Source organism: Electrona antarctica (assembly GCF_951216825.1).
Source record: "Electrona antarctica genome assembly, chromosome: 2".
Taxonomy (NCBI): Eukaryota; Metazoa; Chordata; class Actinopteri; order Myctophiformes; family Myctophidae; genus Electrona; species Electrona antarctica.
The window spans coordinates 44870215-44888045 of NC_136807.1; the positions used below are offsets into that span (position 1 = coordinate 44870215).

The window sequence follows — 17831 nt, forward strand, 5'->3', positions numbered from 1 at the left end:
CCCTGATGATGTCACGTGATGTCACGTGCTCCATCCCTGATGATGTCACGTGATGTCACGTGCGCGGCGAACACACGTCACGTACCTGACCAACACACTGGTCGGGAAATGCACAATTCCATAGTTAACTGCGACCTTCAGTCAAATAATAATAATAATAATAATAATAATAACAGCTGAATAGTAATTATTAGTACAATAAAAAATCACACCCGTGTGAACTGAGTGGTGTAAGGTCTTATATAGACTGATCAGCTGTGGTCTGACGTAATGAAATCACACCCGTGTGAACTGGGTGACCATAGCAACCGTGCTCATTTTTTGGTACGAACAGACAGACAGACAGACAGACAGACACGTAAACTAACAAAGCCAGTCGTAGGAGTGGTTTACACCACTCAAAAATAACAGCAAAGCTCACTCCCAATGTCATGACCCTGATTATTACCATTATGAAAAACATAGACCTATCACCAATACCTAAATAATAAACTGTGAAACATTGTCATTGCATATTATGACAGTTGAAATGGTAAAACAAATACATAAAGACGCATTAATGGTCAAGTCCTCTCACCTCTCTTATCACTATCAGTTCACACAGAATAGAGCTTTAGTGTATTCTACCTGTTAAGCTGCATGACGTTAATCAGCTCCATAATATCGCCATTCATAAAACATCATGATCATGATGACACTGAATTGACGGGAAACGCGTAACCGTTTGTCAGGCTGCAGCTGACAACCTGAACCTATAGCGGAGGGAGAGGTCCCATATGGGGCTACGACAACCATGCAAGATGTGGAAACAGGCAAGCTTCTCCGTGGTTTGACAGAGCTATACACCATGCATTCAATCTGGTACATTGCAGCGCTACAGTGGTAGTGTGTAGCCTAATTCTTAAACCAAACGGCACACATAGAAAAGCGATGGATCATCACTTACATCCTGAAAAATTGAGATTCCTTGATTTTGGTTGGTCTGCTCGAGCCCCTGCTGCTGCTGTTTTCTCTTGTGCTCGTGCTTGGCAGACTGGAGACACATGGTGATCATCTCTGTGCACGCCAGCATGATTGATGATGAGTTGATACACGTTGTTTCTGATGAGATTTCTGCGTTTGAGAAAGAAAGATCAGATTGTTTTTCTAGTAGGCTATACTTGTAAGTAACAGTCACCACCTCCGTGTCCTCTACTGCGCTCTCTCTCCTCTTGTGATGATGGAGCCAAACACGACGTCTCCCTCCCGGTTTACATTAACAATAGCGGCGATTTGATTTGACGGCTCGAGGAGGGACTCCTCCTCTCCTCTCACTGTCAGAGTGCGGTCACGACTCTCACGAGTGAGGAGTTATTCATAAAATTCTGTGTTATTTATGCACCATCTGCTGGCGACCACTGAAAACTAATTTCGTGTGTGTGTGTGTGTGTGTGTGTGTGTGTGTGTGTGTGCGTGTGTGTGTGTGTGTGTGCGTGTGTGTGTGTGTGTGTGTGTGTGTGTGTGTGTGTGTGTGTGTGGCGCGGGGGGGGGGGGAGTCAATTTGCCTGATTTTTTCATTTATTTAATAATAATAATATTTTTATTTTATGTATGTATTATGTATTTTGAAAAACAATATATTAAAAAAAATAAAAAAGGACAATATCATGGTCACCAGAAAGTATGGGTGTTTTCGATTCATCTGTCATGGTTCAAATGAGGGGGCTATAGCGGCTAGGCAGCTACAATTAATATCAAATATCTAAAAACTGAATCAACCAAGTTAAAAACTGTCTGGGCTACTCCCAAAAAAAAGCTACTATAGCTATTATGACAACGTTGTTCTACAATCAAGGTTGTTTAAATAGGCTAAAAGTCGAAATATATTATAGCAGAATAGAGTATAAGAAAGATATATTTGATGAATCTAAATCTGAATGCCAGCTTTTTCAGACAGCAACATGACAGCTTCTGAATAATCACATTTGTTGCATGTGTGTAACAAGCTTCAAAGAAAGCAGATGATGGATCAGAACGACAATAGCCTATATAAAACGCAGTAAAATGAGACATTCATTCATTGTAATAAATAAAACTTCCCAACACTTAATTCTGTCTGGGCTTGTCTTGTTGTCTGTCTAGCCCCCAACATGACGTGTGTGATAAGGGCGGTGACGGTGACTGAGAAAGTTTTCACAGAATATTGCATCATGATGCAAGCCAACAATAACTTCTAACTAACGGGCTGGTGCCTCCAGCTACTCTGCATATTTGCTGTTTTGAAGTTCGGTCCTCAGTGCAGGCCAACAGGTGAGTTTACTATCATTGTCTTACATTGTAGGTATAGATATATTGGTTAACCTATATGTCTTCAAGCTATTCAAATGTGTTTTGTTATTTGTTATTTATTTGGCTATTCATTACAGTTGTGGGGGAAAGTAAAATGCTTTAAGTAAAAGTAGCAATACCACACTCGAGTTTGACTGATTTACTGATTGATTGATTGATTGATTGATTGATTGAATACTTTATTAGCAGTTTGCAGAGCACAGGAAAGTACAGTTCAACAAGGTCTGAAGAGAATTTAAACCCAATGGCTTGTTTCCATTGAGGTCCTTTTGTACTCAATTCATCGAAACAATGAATGACAGACAAATATACAAATATACAGTATAGTAAAAGTCCTGCATTCAATGTTTATTTTTTAGGAAAAATACGAATGTATATTGGCAACAAAATAGACTTTGAAGTTACAGGAACCACAGGATACCTGCCTCAGTGCCTCATTATACAGAATGGGACATTTCACAATAATATTATTGTAGCCTATACTGTATACGGTAGTCATAACTTTATAAGCTAAAGATGGGGCTGGTGTGAAATTAGCCTATATATACTTTATGTGCTGCATGGGTAGGTTAACCTAATACATGATCATTTTTCCTTGATGTGTGTGGTCACTGTGGTGTAGGCTATATATAATCTAAAGAGTCAAATAATTATAGTAAAGTAAAAAATAAAAACTACATTAGAAGTATCGAAACATGCAAGAAAAAAGTACCTCGAAATTTATACCTGAGTAAAGTACTTGACAAAAATGTACTTACCGGTAGTTACTTTCTAACATTAAATCATTATTATTAATACATTTGTTGTAGTTTATTTTTATTCTGTTAATTAGGAAATGATGTGGAATAGCCTATAGGCTACTACTATTGCCTGGCTATTTAATTTTAATATAATGTATCAAAACGATTAGGGTTATAATATAACTACGGTTATAGTGTTATACAGTAATCTCATGAAGAGGCCTATACTGCCTATAATCAAAATATTAACCCAAACAAACAAACACGATTGACCTACATTCCAGTGTTAAAAGCCTCCGACAACAAGAGGATCTTGATATGAATACCATTACCAACTTGCAGATATCCCAACCCTCGAACCACAAAAATAAACCACAGATCCTCACAACAATGGTCTTATCTGCTGACCGCAGGGCATTGTGAGACAGGTCTGATATTGTGGTGGGCCAATGTTTACTCACATAAAAGTTCTCATCAGGTCAACCACAACGAAACGTTTGATTATTATTGTTTTGGCAGATGGCTATTTATTAATGAGTTAGGCTGCTTCCTTCGAGCCTATAGGCTATATAGTACAGCTTTCCAACAATAGGCTATCATTTTAATTGTCTGAAAAGTTTTATAGCTATAACCTTTAATGGTGAGCCAATTAGGGGAGGGAAAAAAAACTTTTGCGGTTTGCTAATCAAAAGAATGTGACTCACGGCATTGTGTTCATTATAGAGAGCATTGTTTGATAGACTGAAGAAGGCTGCTGCCTGCTGCTGCTGCTTAAACAGCATAATGACGTATTCGTCAGAATCGCACTTCAGCACCTGCAGAGTGTGGACAGTGATGTGCCTGCAGTGTCAAGATTAGACACAGAAACCTGCCGCGCCCATTAGGACACATCTATTGCTGCTCTGTAGCCTATTAAAACTTAACATGGATGGACTATATATGCTGTTGCTCTTCCAGCATTTCCAGAAAGTTCTAAGTACCAGTTCTAAGTACCAAACCTTTACAAGAAATATGGGATTATTATTTTTACACTTAAAGGACAACTTTAGATTTTTTCAACCAAGGTTCATGTTTTAGGTTGTTATTAGAGAAAGTAAAAGATGAGTGTTAATTTTTTTTCATTTGCTGCTTTCTTTTGTTTTAGGGATTTTAGCCGTTTTTGACAGGGGGGCGGGGGCATTCGAGCATGGGGCTAAATATGTATTATTTTACAAAATATTCAAGCGATTTTTTTTAAATTATTTAATATAGTTCTAGTAGACCCCAAGAAATTACATCTGGCCACAAAAGATCACGAGATCTACTGAATGTGTCAAACTGACATATTGAGCCTATGACACACAGTGTGGCTTCCCCCCAGTAGGCTACCGTCACATTCAGTAGATCCTGTGATCTTCTGTGGACAGAACTAAAGTTGTCCCCCTATAGGCCAACTTTGTCCCCTACTTTTTCCCTCTACACCAAATATATTCACACACAATCTACAAGCTCGTTGAAACTCAATGCTTTGTTTTTCCTCAAATGTTTTCCCTGTGGGGACACCATAGGGTTCGTGTGTTCAAATTATTCCTTCTTGAATGTCTGTGTTGGCTGCCAAATGTGTTGTCCGAGAACTATATTGTTTTTTCTTGAAAATGCTTGAGGCAAACTGTACATCCCCAAATGTCTGTAGGCCTACCACTGCAGTGCTCTTTCTCATGTAAATATACTGAATACAGTCAGCAACACAGCATTTAAAGATTCATGAAAGCAACTTGATCCGCTCTTCTTGCTCACTCAGAATTGGAACAGCTGTTTGCATTATGGCTGCGTTTCTACACCACTGCCCCTTCCTGAAGTCGGCCCCTAAGCCGGGTTTGAGGAAAACTGGGGCCGCCTTGCTCTCCTTCGCCGAGCGGTGCCCCCTCATCGCCCGGCAGATCACAGTCAGCAGCGCCCCTTCCCTGGGGAATCGGAATGGCGTCTCATCCAGCCGTCCTCCAAACGCCCTGCCCCTCGCAGTGGACCAAAAGAGGCAATTTGCCCAGTCGGCAGCTCAGGTGGCTGTGTCCGTGTCAAAGGGATGTCCATTTGTCTCCTCCCAGATTGGGTTGGTCCGGGCCAGCCCTGAAGTGCAGGAGGACGTGACAGGGGAGCCCAACACAGGTAGACGACACACAAAACAAACACATCGTCTCTGTAGCCTATACTATCACTTCCATTCTGCTGCAGTCAGTGCTCAGACCTGTGGCTCAAACACACAATAGGATCCTCAGTGTTTTAATATAACTCAGAGAGAGTGTAATTCTTTTTAACCAAATCATAGAGTTAAAAGAACCATTTTGTTACATTTGTACACACTCTGAGTTGAATTAACACTAAGGATTTTACTGTGCACTCTTGCAGGTCAAACTGGTCGACTGGCTCAATCAATAGGAGGCAACAATGTCATTGACATGGCCAAATAAATGTTACTATAAGCACATACTGTATCCATGACAGACAAAATGACACAAATAGGACCGTTATTGGTCTTCTCTCCTCAATCACAGGTCTGATGAGCTCTCTGTTGAAGGAAATTAAGAGTACCACCCTCCCATCCTCATTAGCTGCAACCAACACTGTGACCCACCTACTCAAAGACAACATTGGTGAGCTGCTATTTGACGAAACCAGTAGATGCCCACTTCTCCTTTTGACATAATTTACTCACAGAAGATTTGCTAAGCATGTACTATGTGCTCTTCAGCAATGCCACCCTGCTTGACATTCACTTATAGACACTCGTAGTTGAGTCAATACAACCTCTGGCTGTGCCATTGAGCTGTGTCAGAACAATTAAACATGCCCTGGTTAAGATCATGTTGACGGTTGTGTTTGAGTCTCATTCAGCATCCAAATCCTCCTGGTAGGGATTAAACTGGTGACCCTCCTCCGTCCAAAACTGACCTCTCCTATCTTATACGCCTGTTAACTTGAATATCATGTTTCTGCTTCCTATAGTGGGCCCCAGTTTTGACTATGACGACTTCTTTGACAAGAAGATCTTTGAGAAGAAGAGCGACCACACATATCGTATCTTCAAGACCGTGAACCGCAGTGCAGACGTTTTCCCATTTGCTGAGGACTACTCTTCATCTGCGAGGGAGGGCACCCCGGTGTCTGTCTGGTGCAGCAATGATTATCTTGGGATGAGCCGGCACCCACAGGTCATCAAGGGAATAAGGTAAAACATAACATAACATAACTCAATGAACCCATTTTGACCTGAGATCAGAATAAAAAAATGTCTTCTACATCCTGACAGTTTTCTGAAAAAGCTATGTTTCTATGTCAGTCGTTCTTCGATTTTTCAAAAATAGCAGATCTACAAGCTCGTAGCGCGCCACTCGGTGGCGCGCTATGAGCTTGTAGATCTGCTATTTTTCAATAGCTAAAGCATAACATAATGCTAACACCAAAAGGGGTTCCCGCCCAAAATGGGTTTATGTATAGTCAATGAACTTGTTTGACTATAGACTACGGAAAATGTATACAAACATAATTTGTATATACATCATAACAGAATTACGTCATCGGTAGGCCTGATACGATACGATACGATACGATACGATACGATACGATACGATACGATACGATACGATACAACTTTATTGTCAGCTTGCACTGAAATTTGCTTTGCGCCCATGACGTCACCGTTCAAGAGACAGACAAGACATAGACGTACATTACAAAATGGTAGACATTACAGGAGAAAAATCACAGAAACAATCGGGAACGAGAACATATCCGTATGAGATACGACTGTTACTTTCTATGTTGATATTATTTGTTAAAAGTAGCAACTTTCTGAATAAGACAACTCTTTAATCAGTGGTGACCTTGACCGTTAGAAAAGTTAAAACATCTAAGTATGGAATCTAATTTATAAGAGTTTCAGAATGATTAAGACTGGAGTCTGCTTAAGGTCAGGGGACTAACGTGCAGATAAAGGTTTTATCTGCACTTGTTAGTGTTTCCTTCAACCTTTACCTTTTCCGCCTTGACTCGTTCAGAGATGCCCTGGACAAACACGGAGCAGGGGCCGGTGGCACCAGGAACATCTCAGGCACCAGTAACTTCCACGTGGCCCTTGAGGAGGAATTGGCCCAGCTCCACCAGAAAGATGCAGCCCTGGTCTTCTCCTCGTGCTTTGTGGCCAATGACTCCACTCTCTTCACGCTGGCCAAGATGCTCCCAGGTAAATGGTGACCTTTATATCTGGGACAGAGTGCATATAGCGTAAATAAATATAACCAGAAATAACAAGAATGACTCAGTCATAACTGCCAGGTGCAGCAAGCTCTCGTTTATGAACATCTATAATCACTTTGTGTGCCGCAGCCTCTGCCTCAGTCAGCTCACAGCTTCACGTTGCCGTTCAGACTATGGGTTTTATGGGTAATTATACCACAGGTCGTTTCGAGGAAGCAATCTGATTGGTTGAAACAGCCTTCTAGCCGTGGGTTAAACCAGCACCATTCACCACCTAATCAAAACAAAGAATTCAGCTGCTCTGTTCTCCCAGAGCGTTAGCAAACTCGGTGGCTAGGCTAGCTAGTTTCTTGGGACATTTGTGGTCGTAGTGACTACATCTGTCATTAAAAAATATATTTTTTTCAGCGATTCTCTTAGTTTTAAGGGTAACTGTGGTATAATTGCAATATTTCGTCTCGTTCCTTCCTTACCGCATCACTGAAGTGGCAATAATCACGTTAACCCACACCCTCTCGTGTAATATTGCTTAAGTCTCCCATTGGCTTAGAGGCCGCCTAGAGGCAGCCAATCATGAAAAAGTGTCTACTAAGCTCGTCTTTACGGTCGCTAGTAGAGAAGTAGCAAATGTAGTCCAGGCACTTTTCAAGCACCTGTCAAAAAAACACCCTTAGGGAGTTTGACCCCATCCTGCCTGAAAGCACCTCCACAGGGCCACCCCCCCAATACCAAAACAATCCCCTGCCTATGCTGCCCTTTCACGTGCTCTGCAGGCTGAGGTCAGGCTTTTTAGATTCATGAGGGAATATCTGTGATATTGTGTTTGTGGGGATGAGACCTGCTCTATTGACCTGCTATGCTTATTGCTTACTGTGACATACAGGGTGTGAGATCTACTCTGATGCAGGGAACCACGCTTCGATGATCCAGGGCATCAGGAACAGTGGAGCCAAGCGTTTCATCTTTCGCCACAATGACAGCAGACACCTGGAGGAGCTGCTGAGACGCTCTGACCCCAAGACGCCCAAAATAGTGGCATTCGAGACCGTACACTCCATGGATGGTGAGTATTATAATGAACCTGGAGGTATTTGTTAAAAATATAGTGCCAAAGTACAAAAAGAATATTTTGCACTAGCCACCAGTATGGCAGTATAGCTAGGTAGCGCAACCAATTTAAATTCAAAACTCTGATGGGGTACAAATTGGAATACCGGTATGTTGCCTGCCTATCTGAGCGTGTCTCAAACCATCTTCAAAGGGGCTTTAGTGGGTATGGCATGCATATAGTCTCATGCAGATGAAGTTGTGTATAGGTGTGTATCGATCGATGTGCACATACATATATATGTGTGTGTGTGTGTGTGTGTGTGTGTGTGTGTGTGTGTGTGTGTGTGTGTGTGTGTGTGTGTGTGTGTGTGTGTGTGTGTGTGTGTGTGTGTGTGTGTGTGTGTGTGTGTGTGTGTGTGTGCGCGCACGCGTGCGCATGTGCACATGTGCTCACGTGCACGTGTGTCTATGCCCAAATATTGATATCCATCATGCCACATCAGTACACATCATGTACTGACATTATACATGATTAATGTCAGACTGGCCTCCAAGTAATGTGATGTGATGAACAGGTACTGTACCAAGTACTCTGACGACGTGCACTGCAGTCTCCCCAGATGCTAAAAGGACAGTTCAAACCATGACCAAATTGGGCTTCATTCTTCTGTTGAAGCCCAGTGCAGTGTCCTCCTCTCCACCAGTAACCTTAATGAGTCATTTACATTCTAACATTACTACTGTCACTCGCTGGGGCTTTCAGGTGGCATATGCCCTTTAGAGGAGCTATGCGATGTGGCTCACCGTCACGGCGCCCTGACGTTCGTGGATGAAGTGCACGCTGTGGGGCTGTATGGCGCACAAGGTGCTGGAGTGGGCGAGAGGGACGGCATCATGCACAAGATCGACATCGTCTCGGGGACTTTAGGTGAGTGATTTGTGAGGACAGCAGCATAAACCTTGTTGTTTTATCTAATTCTCAACTCCACTCCTGATCAACGTTGAGAGGTGGTTGACAGGAAGGGGGTTCTGGGATCCCAGAATTCCCTAATGAGAATTCTGGAGAGATGTCACAAGCCTATTTCAACCAACATTTCAATGGCAGTGCCCATGTGATAACCCCAATGATACCAATATTGCACCAGAGACGTGGCATTGGAATTTGATTATGTGCTGAAAATAAATAGAACTGATATTTGGGCAACATTCCATGGAAATCCCTTGCTATTAGCATGGTATTTTCATAATTATTAGCAAACGTGCATATACTGTAGGCAGGGCAGGGGAAACGGTGGTCATAGATTAACTCAAGCCAAGTTCTGCTCTCCTCTTTACTCAGTCTCAATTTAACCCATTAAAACCGTGTCATTTTAGATTTTAGTGTTGGCTAAAAATAGCAGATCTACAAGCTCACAGAGCGGCACAAAGTGACGTTTGCATTTTGAAAGTGTTTTGAATTTTGAATGACAACACAAATCTTCCCTAGTGGCTCAAAACATTTTCAGATGGTGGGGTCCGTGGCCAAATACAATATCCTTTTGGGGGGGGGTCCTTCATGGCACAAAGACGTTTGAGAACTAATGTGTTAGAAGGCATTTGTAGGATCGGCCTTAGGTCTTAATGGGTTCAAGCCAAATGACACTAACTGACGCTGTCGTGTGGCCAACATCGGGGCCGTATTAACTCTTACCAATGACGCTGCCATGATGTCAGCTAACCAAGGGTATGAAAGCAGCTAGCTGTTATCAGAGGAAACACGGCAGTTATCAGCTGCATGCCCTGCTCTACTCCCACTCTGGCTGTAGTGATAAAGCATAGAGAGGCTCGACACCAGTGGTTCTCAACCTTTTCAGGCCATGACCCCCCTCCCCAAAAATAACTGTGAGTTGAGGCATTACATTTAGTTTGACTCTGTTCCACAGATAAATATTGTGGAAAAAACTTTGCTGATATACAAGCACACAACACACGCGATGCTATTTTCAACATTTCTGCCTATTTCTTATATTATTTGACAATTTGGCCAATGTTAGACCAATTTTTATAAGGCCTAGTATAGTTTGTTGATTACTTTTGATGCAGTAGTGGTCCCCCAAAAAAATCATGTGGGGACCCCCTGGGGGTCCCGACCCACAGGTTGAGAAGCACTGCTCTGCACCGTGCATGGCTTCAAGTAGTCAATTGCACTGTGAAGTGCAAAGGATCCATTAATATTGGATTGCAGCCATCATGCGGGTTTTGCTGTACACAAGGTGCCAATAATAGGCCTAATAAAAATGAATGACCTCATTTTCCTATACTGCTCCTACAGGCAAAGCGTTTGGCTGTGTGGGAGGGTACGTTGCCAGCAGCGCCGCCCTGGTGGACACGGTTCGTTCCTACGCGGCCGGCTTCATCTTCACCACCTCTCTGCCTCCCATGGTCCTAGCCGGGGCTCTGGAGTCGGTCAGGGTCCTCAGGAGCCCAGAGGGCCAGGGGCTGCGCCGGTCCCATCAGAGGAACGTCAAACACATGAGACAGCTGTTGATGGACAAGGGACTGCCTGTGGTCAACTGTCCCAGCCACATCATCCCTATACGGGTACGACATACTCTTGAACCGATTGAGGCCTGACGTCGAAATTTAAAAAAATTATAAAAAAATTAAAAAAAAACCTTATCAGTGGTTCTCAATATTTCATGTCAATGACCCCAAAAATTATATGTAATATGCCGCCGACCCCCATCTGAAAATATGTTGTTCCAGGGACCCCCCAGAAGCAAAGATTTGAGTTTAAAAAAAAAATCAACATTTATTTCAAATTTCTTTTTCAAAAAATAGCAGATCTACAAGTTCATAGCGCGGCACTCGGTGCCGCGCTATGAGCTTGTAGATCTGCTATTTTTCAATAGCTAAAGTATAACAAAATGCTTTAAAACACCAAAAGGGGTTCCCACCCAGAATGGGTTAAAGGGTCACACTCGTGTGAAGTGAGGGGCACTCTTATCATCATACATCAGCCAATAAAATGTGTGCTACAAACACACCTATACACACACAGCTGTTCATAGGAGGGGCCAGCACTCCTCAAAAAGAAAGGGTCATCATAGGAGAACGTTATGTTAGTGCTGCTATATACAGTATAGCACCATAGCATAGTGTATCTTTAGAAGGTGCTATCTAGCACCACAAGTTACCGTCCCAAAGAACTATACTGAAGAACCCTGAGGTGCTATAGCACTATAACCGTAACAATGAACCATATTATGTAACTGAAAACTCTTTATCGTACTGTATTTTATATAGGTTCAGAGTAATGTATCTTGTCAAAACCAGTGCAAAGATTTAAAGGGCAAAACCAATATATATGGTATACATATATATGTATATATATATATATATATATATATCACATTTCAGTAGTATCAGACATATTTGACACCACACTCCCATTATCACATTACCATTTCTGTTTGTGATATACTGTGTGAGGGTATATGCACTGCATATGTCGCATGGCTACTTCATACATGGCTACAAGTCGCTTTGATCTTAAAACTATACCTCAGGTTATATATAATGGGTAGCGAACAGCAACAACGCAATCAACCCATTTTGGGCGGGAACCCCTTTTGGTGTTATAAACATTATGTTATAATTTAGCTATTGAAAAATAGCAGATATACAAGCTCATAGCGCGCCACTCGGTGTAGGTCTGCTATTTTTGAAAAATCGTGAAAATATTTATTTCAGAAAACTGGAGGATTTAGAATATTTTTATTTTATTTTGAGGTCAAGCCCAAATGGGTTAAATAACCAAACGTTACCATTCAATGACCATTCTCTAGGTGCAGAGATGGGCAAAATACATTGAAAATGTATTTTGTTACAAAATACAAATACTGGGTCACAGAATGTATTTAAATACAAAATACAAATACTGGTCTGAGAAATGTATTTGAGATACAAATACGTATTTTGTATTTTGAAAATACATGAAAATACATTTTCATTAAAATGTATATAATGATAAGTAAATTCATAATTAATTGCCAAATATTAAATTAATGACCTGTCAGAATGTCTAATACATTGAAGGTTATTAAGAATGATACACTTTATATTTTAAGCAAATCAATGTGCTATAACTGTATCAAACAGGACCCACAAAGGAATGGATTGGCCATCTGATTCATCACTGTCACTCCTCTTTGACTTCTACCTCAAGAAAAATGTAGAAAGAGATTGATTGATTGATTGATTGATTGATTGATTGATTAGGCCTACCACCAATTTACATTTAAACCAACAATAAAAAACAAGATAAGTAAACAAGATACTAATGACTAAGATGAATAGATTATCAATTAAAGGAGCATTCAGTGATTTGGAAAACCCCCCGGTCTTCCCCGGTAACAAGATGTGCACATGCAGTGCCAATTCTGGCCTCCAAGGGGCCCTAAACATGATTGTAGCAAGGGGGCCCCCCATGAAAAAATGGGGGGTTTTGAAACAGTTTAAAACAGTTTTAAGTAGACAAACAGAGCAGAATAAGGTATAAACATGTATTGTCTGTCTGTCTGTCTGTCTGTCTGTCTGTCTGTCTGTGTATGACAGACTGACTGGTATAAACAGCGCCCCCGGTGTAGAGGGATGGTATGACAGACTGGTATAAACAGCGCCCCCAGTGGGGAGGGATGGTATGACAGACTGGTATAAACAGCGCCCCCAGTGTAGAGGGATGGTATGACAGACTGGTATAAACAGCGCCCCCAGTGGGGAGGGATGGTATGACAGACTGGTATAAACAGCGCCCCCAGTGGGGAGGGATGGTATGACAGACTGGTATAAACAGTGCCCCCAGTGGGGAGGGATGGTATGACAGACTGACTGGTATAAACAGTGCCCCCAGTGGAGAGGGATGCTATGACAGAGAGACTGGTATAAACAGCGTCCCCAGTGGGGAGGGATGGTATAAACAGCACCCCCAGTGTAGAGGGATGGTATAAACAGCGCCCCCAGTGGGGAGAGATGGTATGACAGACTGACTGGTATAAACAGTGCCCCCAGTGGAGAGGGATGCTATGACAGAGAGACTGGTATAAACAGTGTCCCCAGTGGGGAGGGATGGTATAAACAGCACCCCCAGTGTAGAGGGATGGTATAAACAGCGCCCCCAGTGGGGAGAGATGGTATGACAGACTGACTGGTATAAACAGCGCCCCCAGTGGGGAGGGATGGTATGACAGACTGACTGGTATAAACAGTGCCCCCAGTGGAGAGGGATGCTATGACAGAGAGACTGGTATAAACAGCGTCCCCAGTGGGGAGGGATGGTATAAACAGCACCCCCAGTGTAGAGGGATGGTATAAACAGCGCCCCCAGTGGGGAGGGATGGTATGACAGACTGACTGGTATAAACAGCGCCCCCAGTGGGGAGGGATGGTATGACAGAGAGACTGGTATAAACAGCGCCCCCAGTGGGGAGGGATGGTATGACAGACTGACTGGTATAAACAGTGCTCCCAGTGGGGAGGCTGTGTTGTGGCTTTAGTCACAAACTTAAGCATAGCCCCTGGAAATTATAGATACAAACACAAGGATAAAAAAAACTCAATTGTATATATATATATATATATATATATATATATACACACCCCCGCCGCCCCCCCACTTTGAAAGGGGGGCGTTTCCACGTGGTGGAAATGTCTACTACGATAGGCCTGTCCTTGATTCTGATCACTAAGGTACGCTGTTGGCGGAAGATTTCACCATTGAGCAGCGTTACACTCACTGCGCAAATAACGTAAAAAGCCCCCACGGCTCCGCCCGCCCTGTGCTCACCGTTCCTTGCCAGGCCTCAAACGGCCTGGCCAATCAGCAGCGGCTATCCCGCCTCTAGCTGCTGCTGATTGGCCAGGCCGTTTTGTGGCCGGGCATCAAGTCTGCCTGAGAGTTCCCAGATGGGAGCAGGAGGGGGGAACCCAGTGTACTCTCTGCTGCCCCATCTGGCGGAGTCAGGTCATGTGTTTTGCCCCTACAGTTTAAACCTGAGGCTGTGTAAAATTACATTAAAAAGTATTTTATGTATTTGAAATACAGAAAATACTAGATCTGAAAGTATCTAGATACAAAATACATCTCATTTCTTCCATCCCAGCAAAATACAAATTACAAAATACAAAAAAGTATTTCAAATACGTATTTCAAATACATGTATTTCAAATACTGCCCATCTCAGGTGGGCAACGCCGAGCTCAACTCCAAGGTGTGCGACGTCCTCCTGGAAAGGCACAACATCTACGTCCAAGCCATCAATTATCCCACTGTGGCCCGCGGAGAGGAGCTGCTCCGCCTGGCTCCCTCCCCTCACCACGACCCCACCATGATGGAATACTTTGTGGGTGAGTGGGCGGTGCAACCTCGGTCTTTTCCATAGAGATGAAATTAGAGTTGTTCTGGTAGAAATCCAATTAAGTTAAACGATTGGGGGACAGTGGCAGGTGAAAATGATTTATATACCTCTCTGTTCCCTGTGCCATTGGCCCCATGGCGTCCATTTGTCATCACTGGGAACGGTGGGAACTATCTGTCTATAGCCACTCGTTCATCTAGCTTTGATATATTGTATTCTATTGTTCTTAATCACAAATTATTAGTGTGGTTGCCCTAACAGGGCAGCCAGACTATAGTAATTGCCCAACTTTATTTATAGAGTAACCCCAAAAAGTGTATTATTTATTAATCCGCCCCCTGATGTCATGTGGGTCAATACATCATCATCATATCTGATCATCATACTGTACTTAGAAAGCTACTCGAGCCCACACTGTTTCTTCCGGAGCAGTATTTTCTAGCTATTATTATAAAAATCACACCCGTGTGAACTGAGTGGTGCAGGGTCTTATATAGCCTGATCAGCTGTGGTCTGACGTAATGTCAGTGACCATGGTAACCATGCTCACCTGTGCACGGACACGTACACGGACACAGGTACACAGACATACAGACAAAGCTGGTTGTTGGAGTGGTTTTCACCACTCAATAACTAGAGTGGTGCCCGTTGGGCACTGGTCTACTTGGAACGATGCAAGTTGGAAATGCATTATGATGTCAGAACATTCCAGCTCCATATATGGAGATCTAGGGGTGATCAGGTGTGATCAATTGGCTAATTTGGGCCCTGTCCAGAGTCCGGGCAGAGGCTTTTGTGCTGGTTCTGGGGGTGTAGAACACGTGTGTTCGAGTTATGGATTACAGACGTACACACACACTATGAGTTAATGACTAACTGCACACAAGAACGGATTCCCTGGACCCCCCAAGGCCGGAAACCCACGACTGGCGTTCACTTGCAATTTCCCCCAAATTGCTAATTTTCTAGTTAATTTTTTGCTTTGGATTTTTCTTTACAGACAAACTGGTAGAGGTGTGGCAGGAGGCGGGGCTCCCGCTCAACAGCCCGGCCACGGCTTCCTGCACCTTCTGTGACCGCCCACTGCACTTTGACCTCATGAGTGAATGGGAGAAGTCCTACTTTGGCAACATGGAGCCACAATACATCACTGTGTATGCATGAGACTACATTAAAAGTTTAAAACACAACATGGAGTCACAATACATCACTGTGTATGCATGAGACTACATTAAAAGTTTAAAACATAACATGGAGTCACAATACATTGCTAAGTGTGTATGCATGGGACTACATTAATACACAACATACACATCAAATTACAACCATTAAAGGACCACTTCACCACTTTTCAACCTATCTTCATATAATAGGTCCTCACTAATAATCTTGAAAAAAAGGCGCAATTTTTTTCTACTCGGTCTGTGTCTCATAGGAGGGCTGTGGGCAGTTCAGAAACCGTCTTCCAGTGACCTCATCGATGGGGAATACAAGCTAATAAAAACTGCAGGCTTTCTAGTCCTGAAAAGTTGCAATGCGAAAATGGAAGCCATCGTTCTCACAATAATGAAAATGTTTAAATTTGTTTAAAAAATAATCTGCCTAATGATGATGTCACTGGAAGACGGTTTCTAAACTGAGCCCTCCTATGAGACACAGACAGAGTAGAAAAGAATTGCGCCATTTTTTCAAGATTATTAGTGAGGACCTATTATATGAAGATAGGTTGAAAAGTGGTGAAGTGGTCCTTTAAGACCTGAGGCCGATTCTACAAATGCCTTCTAAATCAGTTCAACCTTTATTTATTTTATTATTATTATTTTATTTATTTATTTTTCAAAAACAGCAGATGTGCAAGCTCGCAGCGTGGCACGAAGGGACGCACTGTGAGCTTGTAAATCTGCTATAGCCAACGCAAAAATGTAAAATGAGTTGACATATGCTTTCCCGGTTTGAATGGGTTAATACATGTTATTATTACACTGGATGTCACTGTTGACAGTGAACATATTCTTCAGGCTACATTCACGAGAGCTCAAATGTGCATGAAAAAAGCATTTGTGTGTTTCTATTATGTTTCAGCTATCCCAGATTTTATGCATTTTTTATTCCAGTTATTATCTTCAGATATTGTATGTCTTTGAATAAGTAGTTGCCAAATCGTATTGTGTTTGTTATATAAATTATATTAATTAAATATGGTTGTTTTTGTCAAAAGTGTTCCTCCATTTTAATGGCATTAAACCTGCACACGGGCACTTTTTATTTCTGTTGTATAAGGATGATAGTTTCTATTTAATGAAATCATGCTATTCATTGTCCTGCGATACAACTGGACCAACCATCATGTTGTATTACATATATTATTTTTGTAAATTTTTAATTTAAGCTCAATAAAAAAGGATTTCTAACTGAACTTTGAATGGAGAATGAATTATTGCAGCAAATAGTTTAGTACATAAGTTTGACAAAAAAAATCTAAATTAAAATCTAAATCTATCGATCAGAACACTACTTGTGATATTTATATGCAACAGATCTGTGATAGACAATACTGTTATTTGAACTTGGAAGACATAATATTAAGCGAGATAGATCATAGGCATAGACCAGGTCCATCATAGGTTTAACCACCTATTTTGCTATTTTTGCTATTTTGTTATTATAGGTGAACATTTTCAAAATACAAATTCAATATTATCTCAACAAAAAAATATATTGGGCACAATATATATTTGCTGTATGTCATTGCATTGCTCTCCCCTGTGTTTTATGCCATTCTTTATTGTTCTGTTCAATAAAGAAAGAAATGCACAAAAAGTATCTAAAAAAACGCTTAAAATATGTCCCGACTTTGGGTAGATTTCTCCATCAGCTCCTCATCAACAGAGTGAATCTTTATAGGCACTGATATGGTTACTGTACATTAGGCAAGGAGATCTTTCTTTTTGGACTTTTTGGATATATCCACCACACCTAGTTCACATTGCAGGGGCTGGCGACTTCACGTTTGACCTTTGACCTGAGCCTGCGCAGCTCTGCGTTGTCGCTGTCCACCGCCAAGCCACTCTCGACCAGCGCCCAG

At 42.0% G+C, this 17831-nt stretch overlaps 2 protein-coding genes across 3 annotated transcripts in view; one reads left to right on the forward strand and one right to left on the reverse strand.

Annotated features, from left to right (window-relative positions):
- LOC306941628 (N-terminal EF-hand calcium-binding protein 1-like) overlaps window positions 1-1224 on the reverse strand; it is a 37563-nt gene extending 36339 nt beyond the window's left edge. Inside the window, exon 1 of the mRNA XM_079527180.1 lies at window positions 947-1224. Within this exon, the coding sequence (XP_079383306.1) occupies window positions 947-1072 (126 nt within the window). The 5' untranslated portion in view covers window positions 1073-1224. The remainder of the gene's footprint in view (window positions 1-946) is intronic.
- Window positions 1225-2212: 988 nt separating this feature from the next.
- On the forward strand, window positions 2213-16072 carry LOC306937958 (5-aminolevulinate synthase, erythroid-specific, mitochondrial-like). 2 transcript variants are annotated; one of them, XM_079521981.1, is made up of 10 exons: window positions 2213-2289; window positions 4849-5213; window positions 5600-5698; window positions 6051-6273; window positions 7103-7287; window positions 8185-8364; window positions 9115-9279; window positions 10663-10931; window positions 14573-14735; window positions 15747-16072. In XM_079521981.1, the coding sequence occupies exons 2-10, from the start codon at window positions 4871-4873 to the stop codon at window positions 15908-15910; spliced, it is 1791 nt and encodes a 596-aa protein (XP_079378107.1). In that variant the 5' UTR covers window positions 2213-2289; window positions 4849-4870; the 3' UTR covers window positions 15911-16072. The 2 variants fall into 2 exon arrangements, with proteins under 2 accessions (XP_079378107.1, XP_079378108.1); XM_079521982.1 differs by lacking the exon at window positions 5600-5698.
- The last annotated feature ends 1759 nt before the right edge of the window (window positions 16073-17831 follow it).

Coding starts and splice junctions, on each gene's coding strand:
- LOC306937958 (XM_079521981.1), top strand. CDS start 4,871: ATGGCTGCGTTTCTACACCACTGCCCCTTCCTGAAGTCGGCCCCTAAG. Junction 5,699..6,050: donor CCTACTCAAAGACAACATTG/GTGAGCTGCTAT, acceptor TGCTTCCTATAG/TGGGCCCCAGTTTTGACTAT. Junction 9,280..10,662: donor CATCGTCTCGGGGACTTTAG/GTGAGTGATTTG, acceptor CTGCTCCTACAG/GCAAAGCGTTTGGCTGTGTG.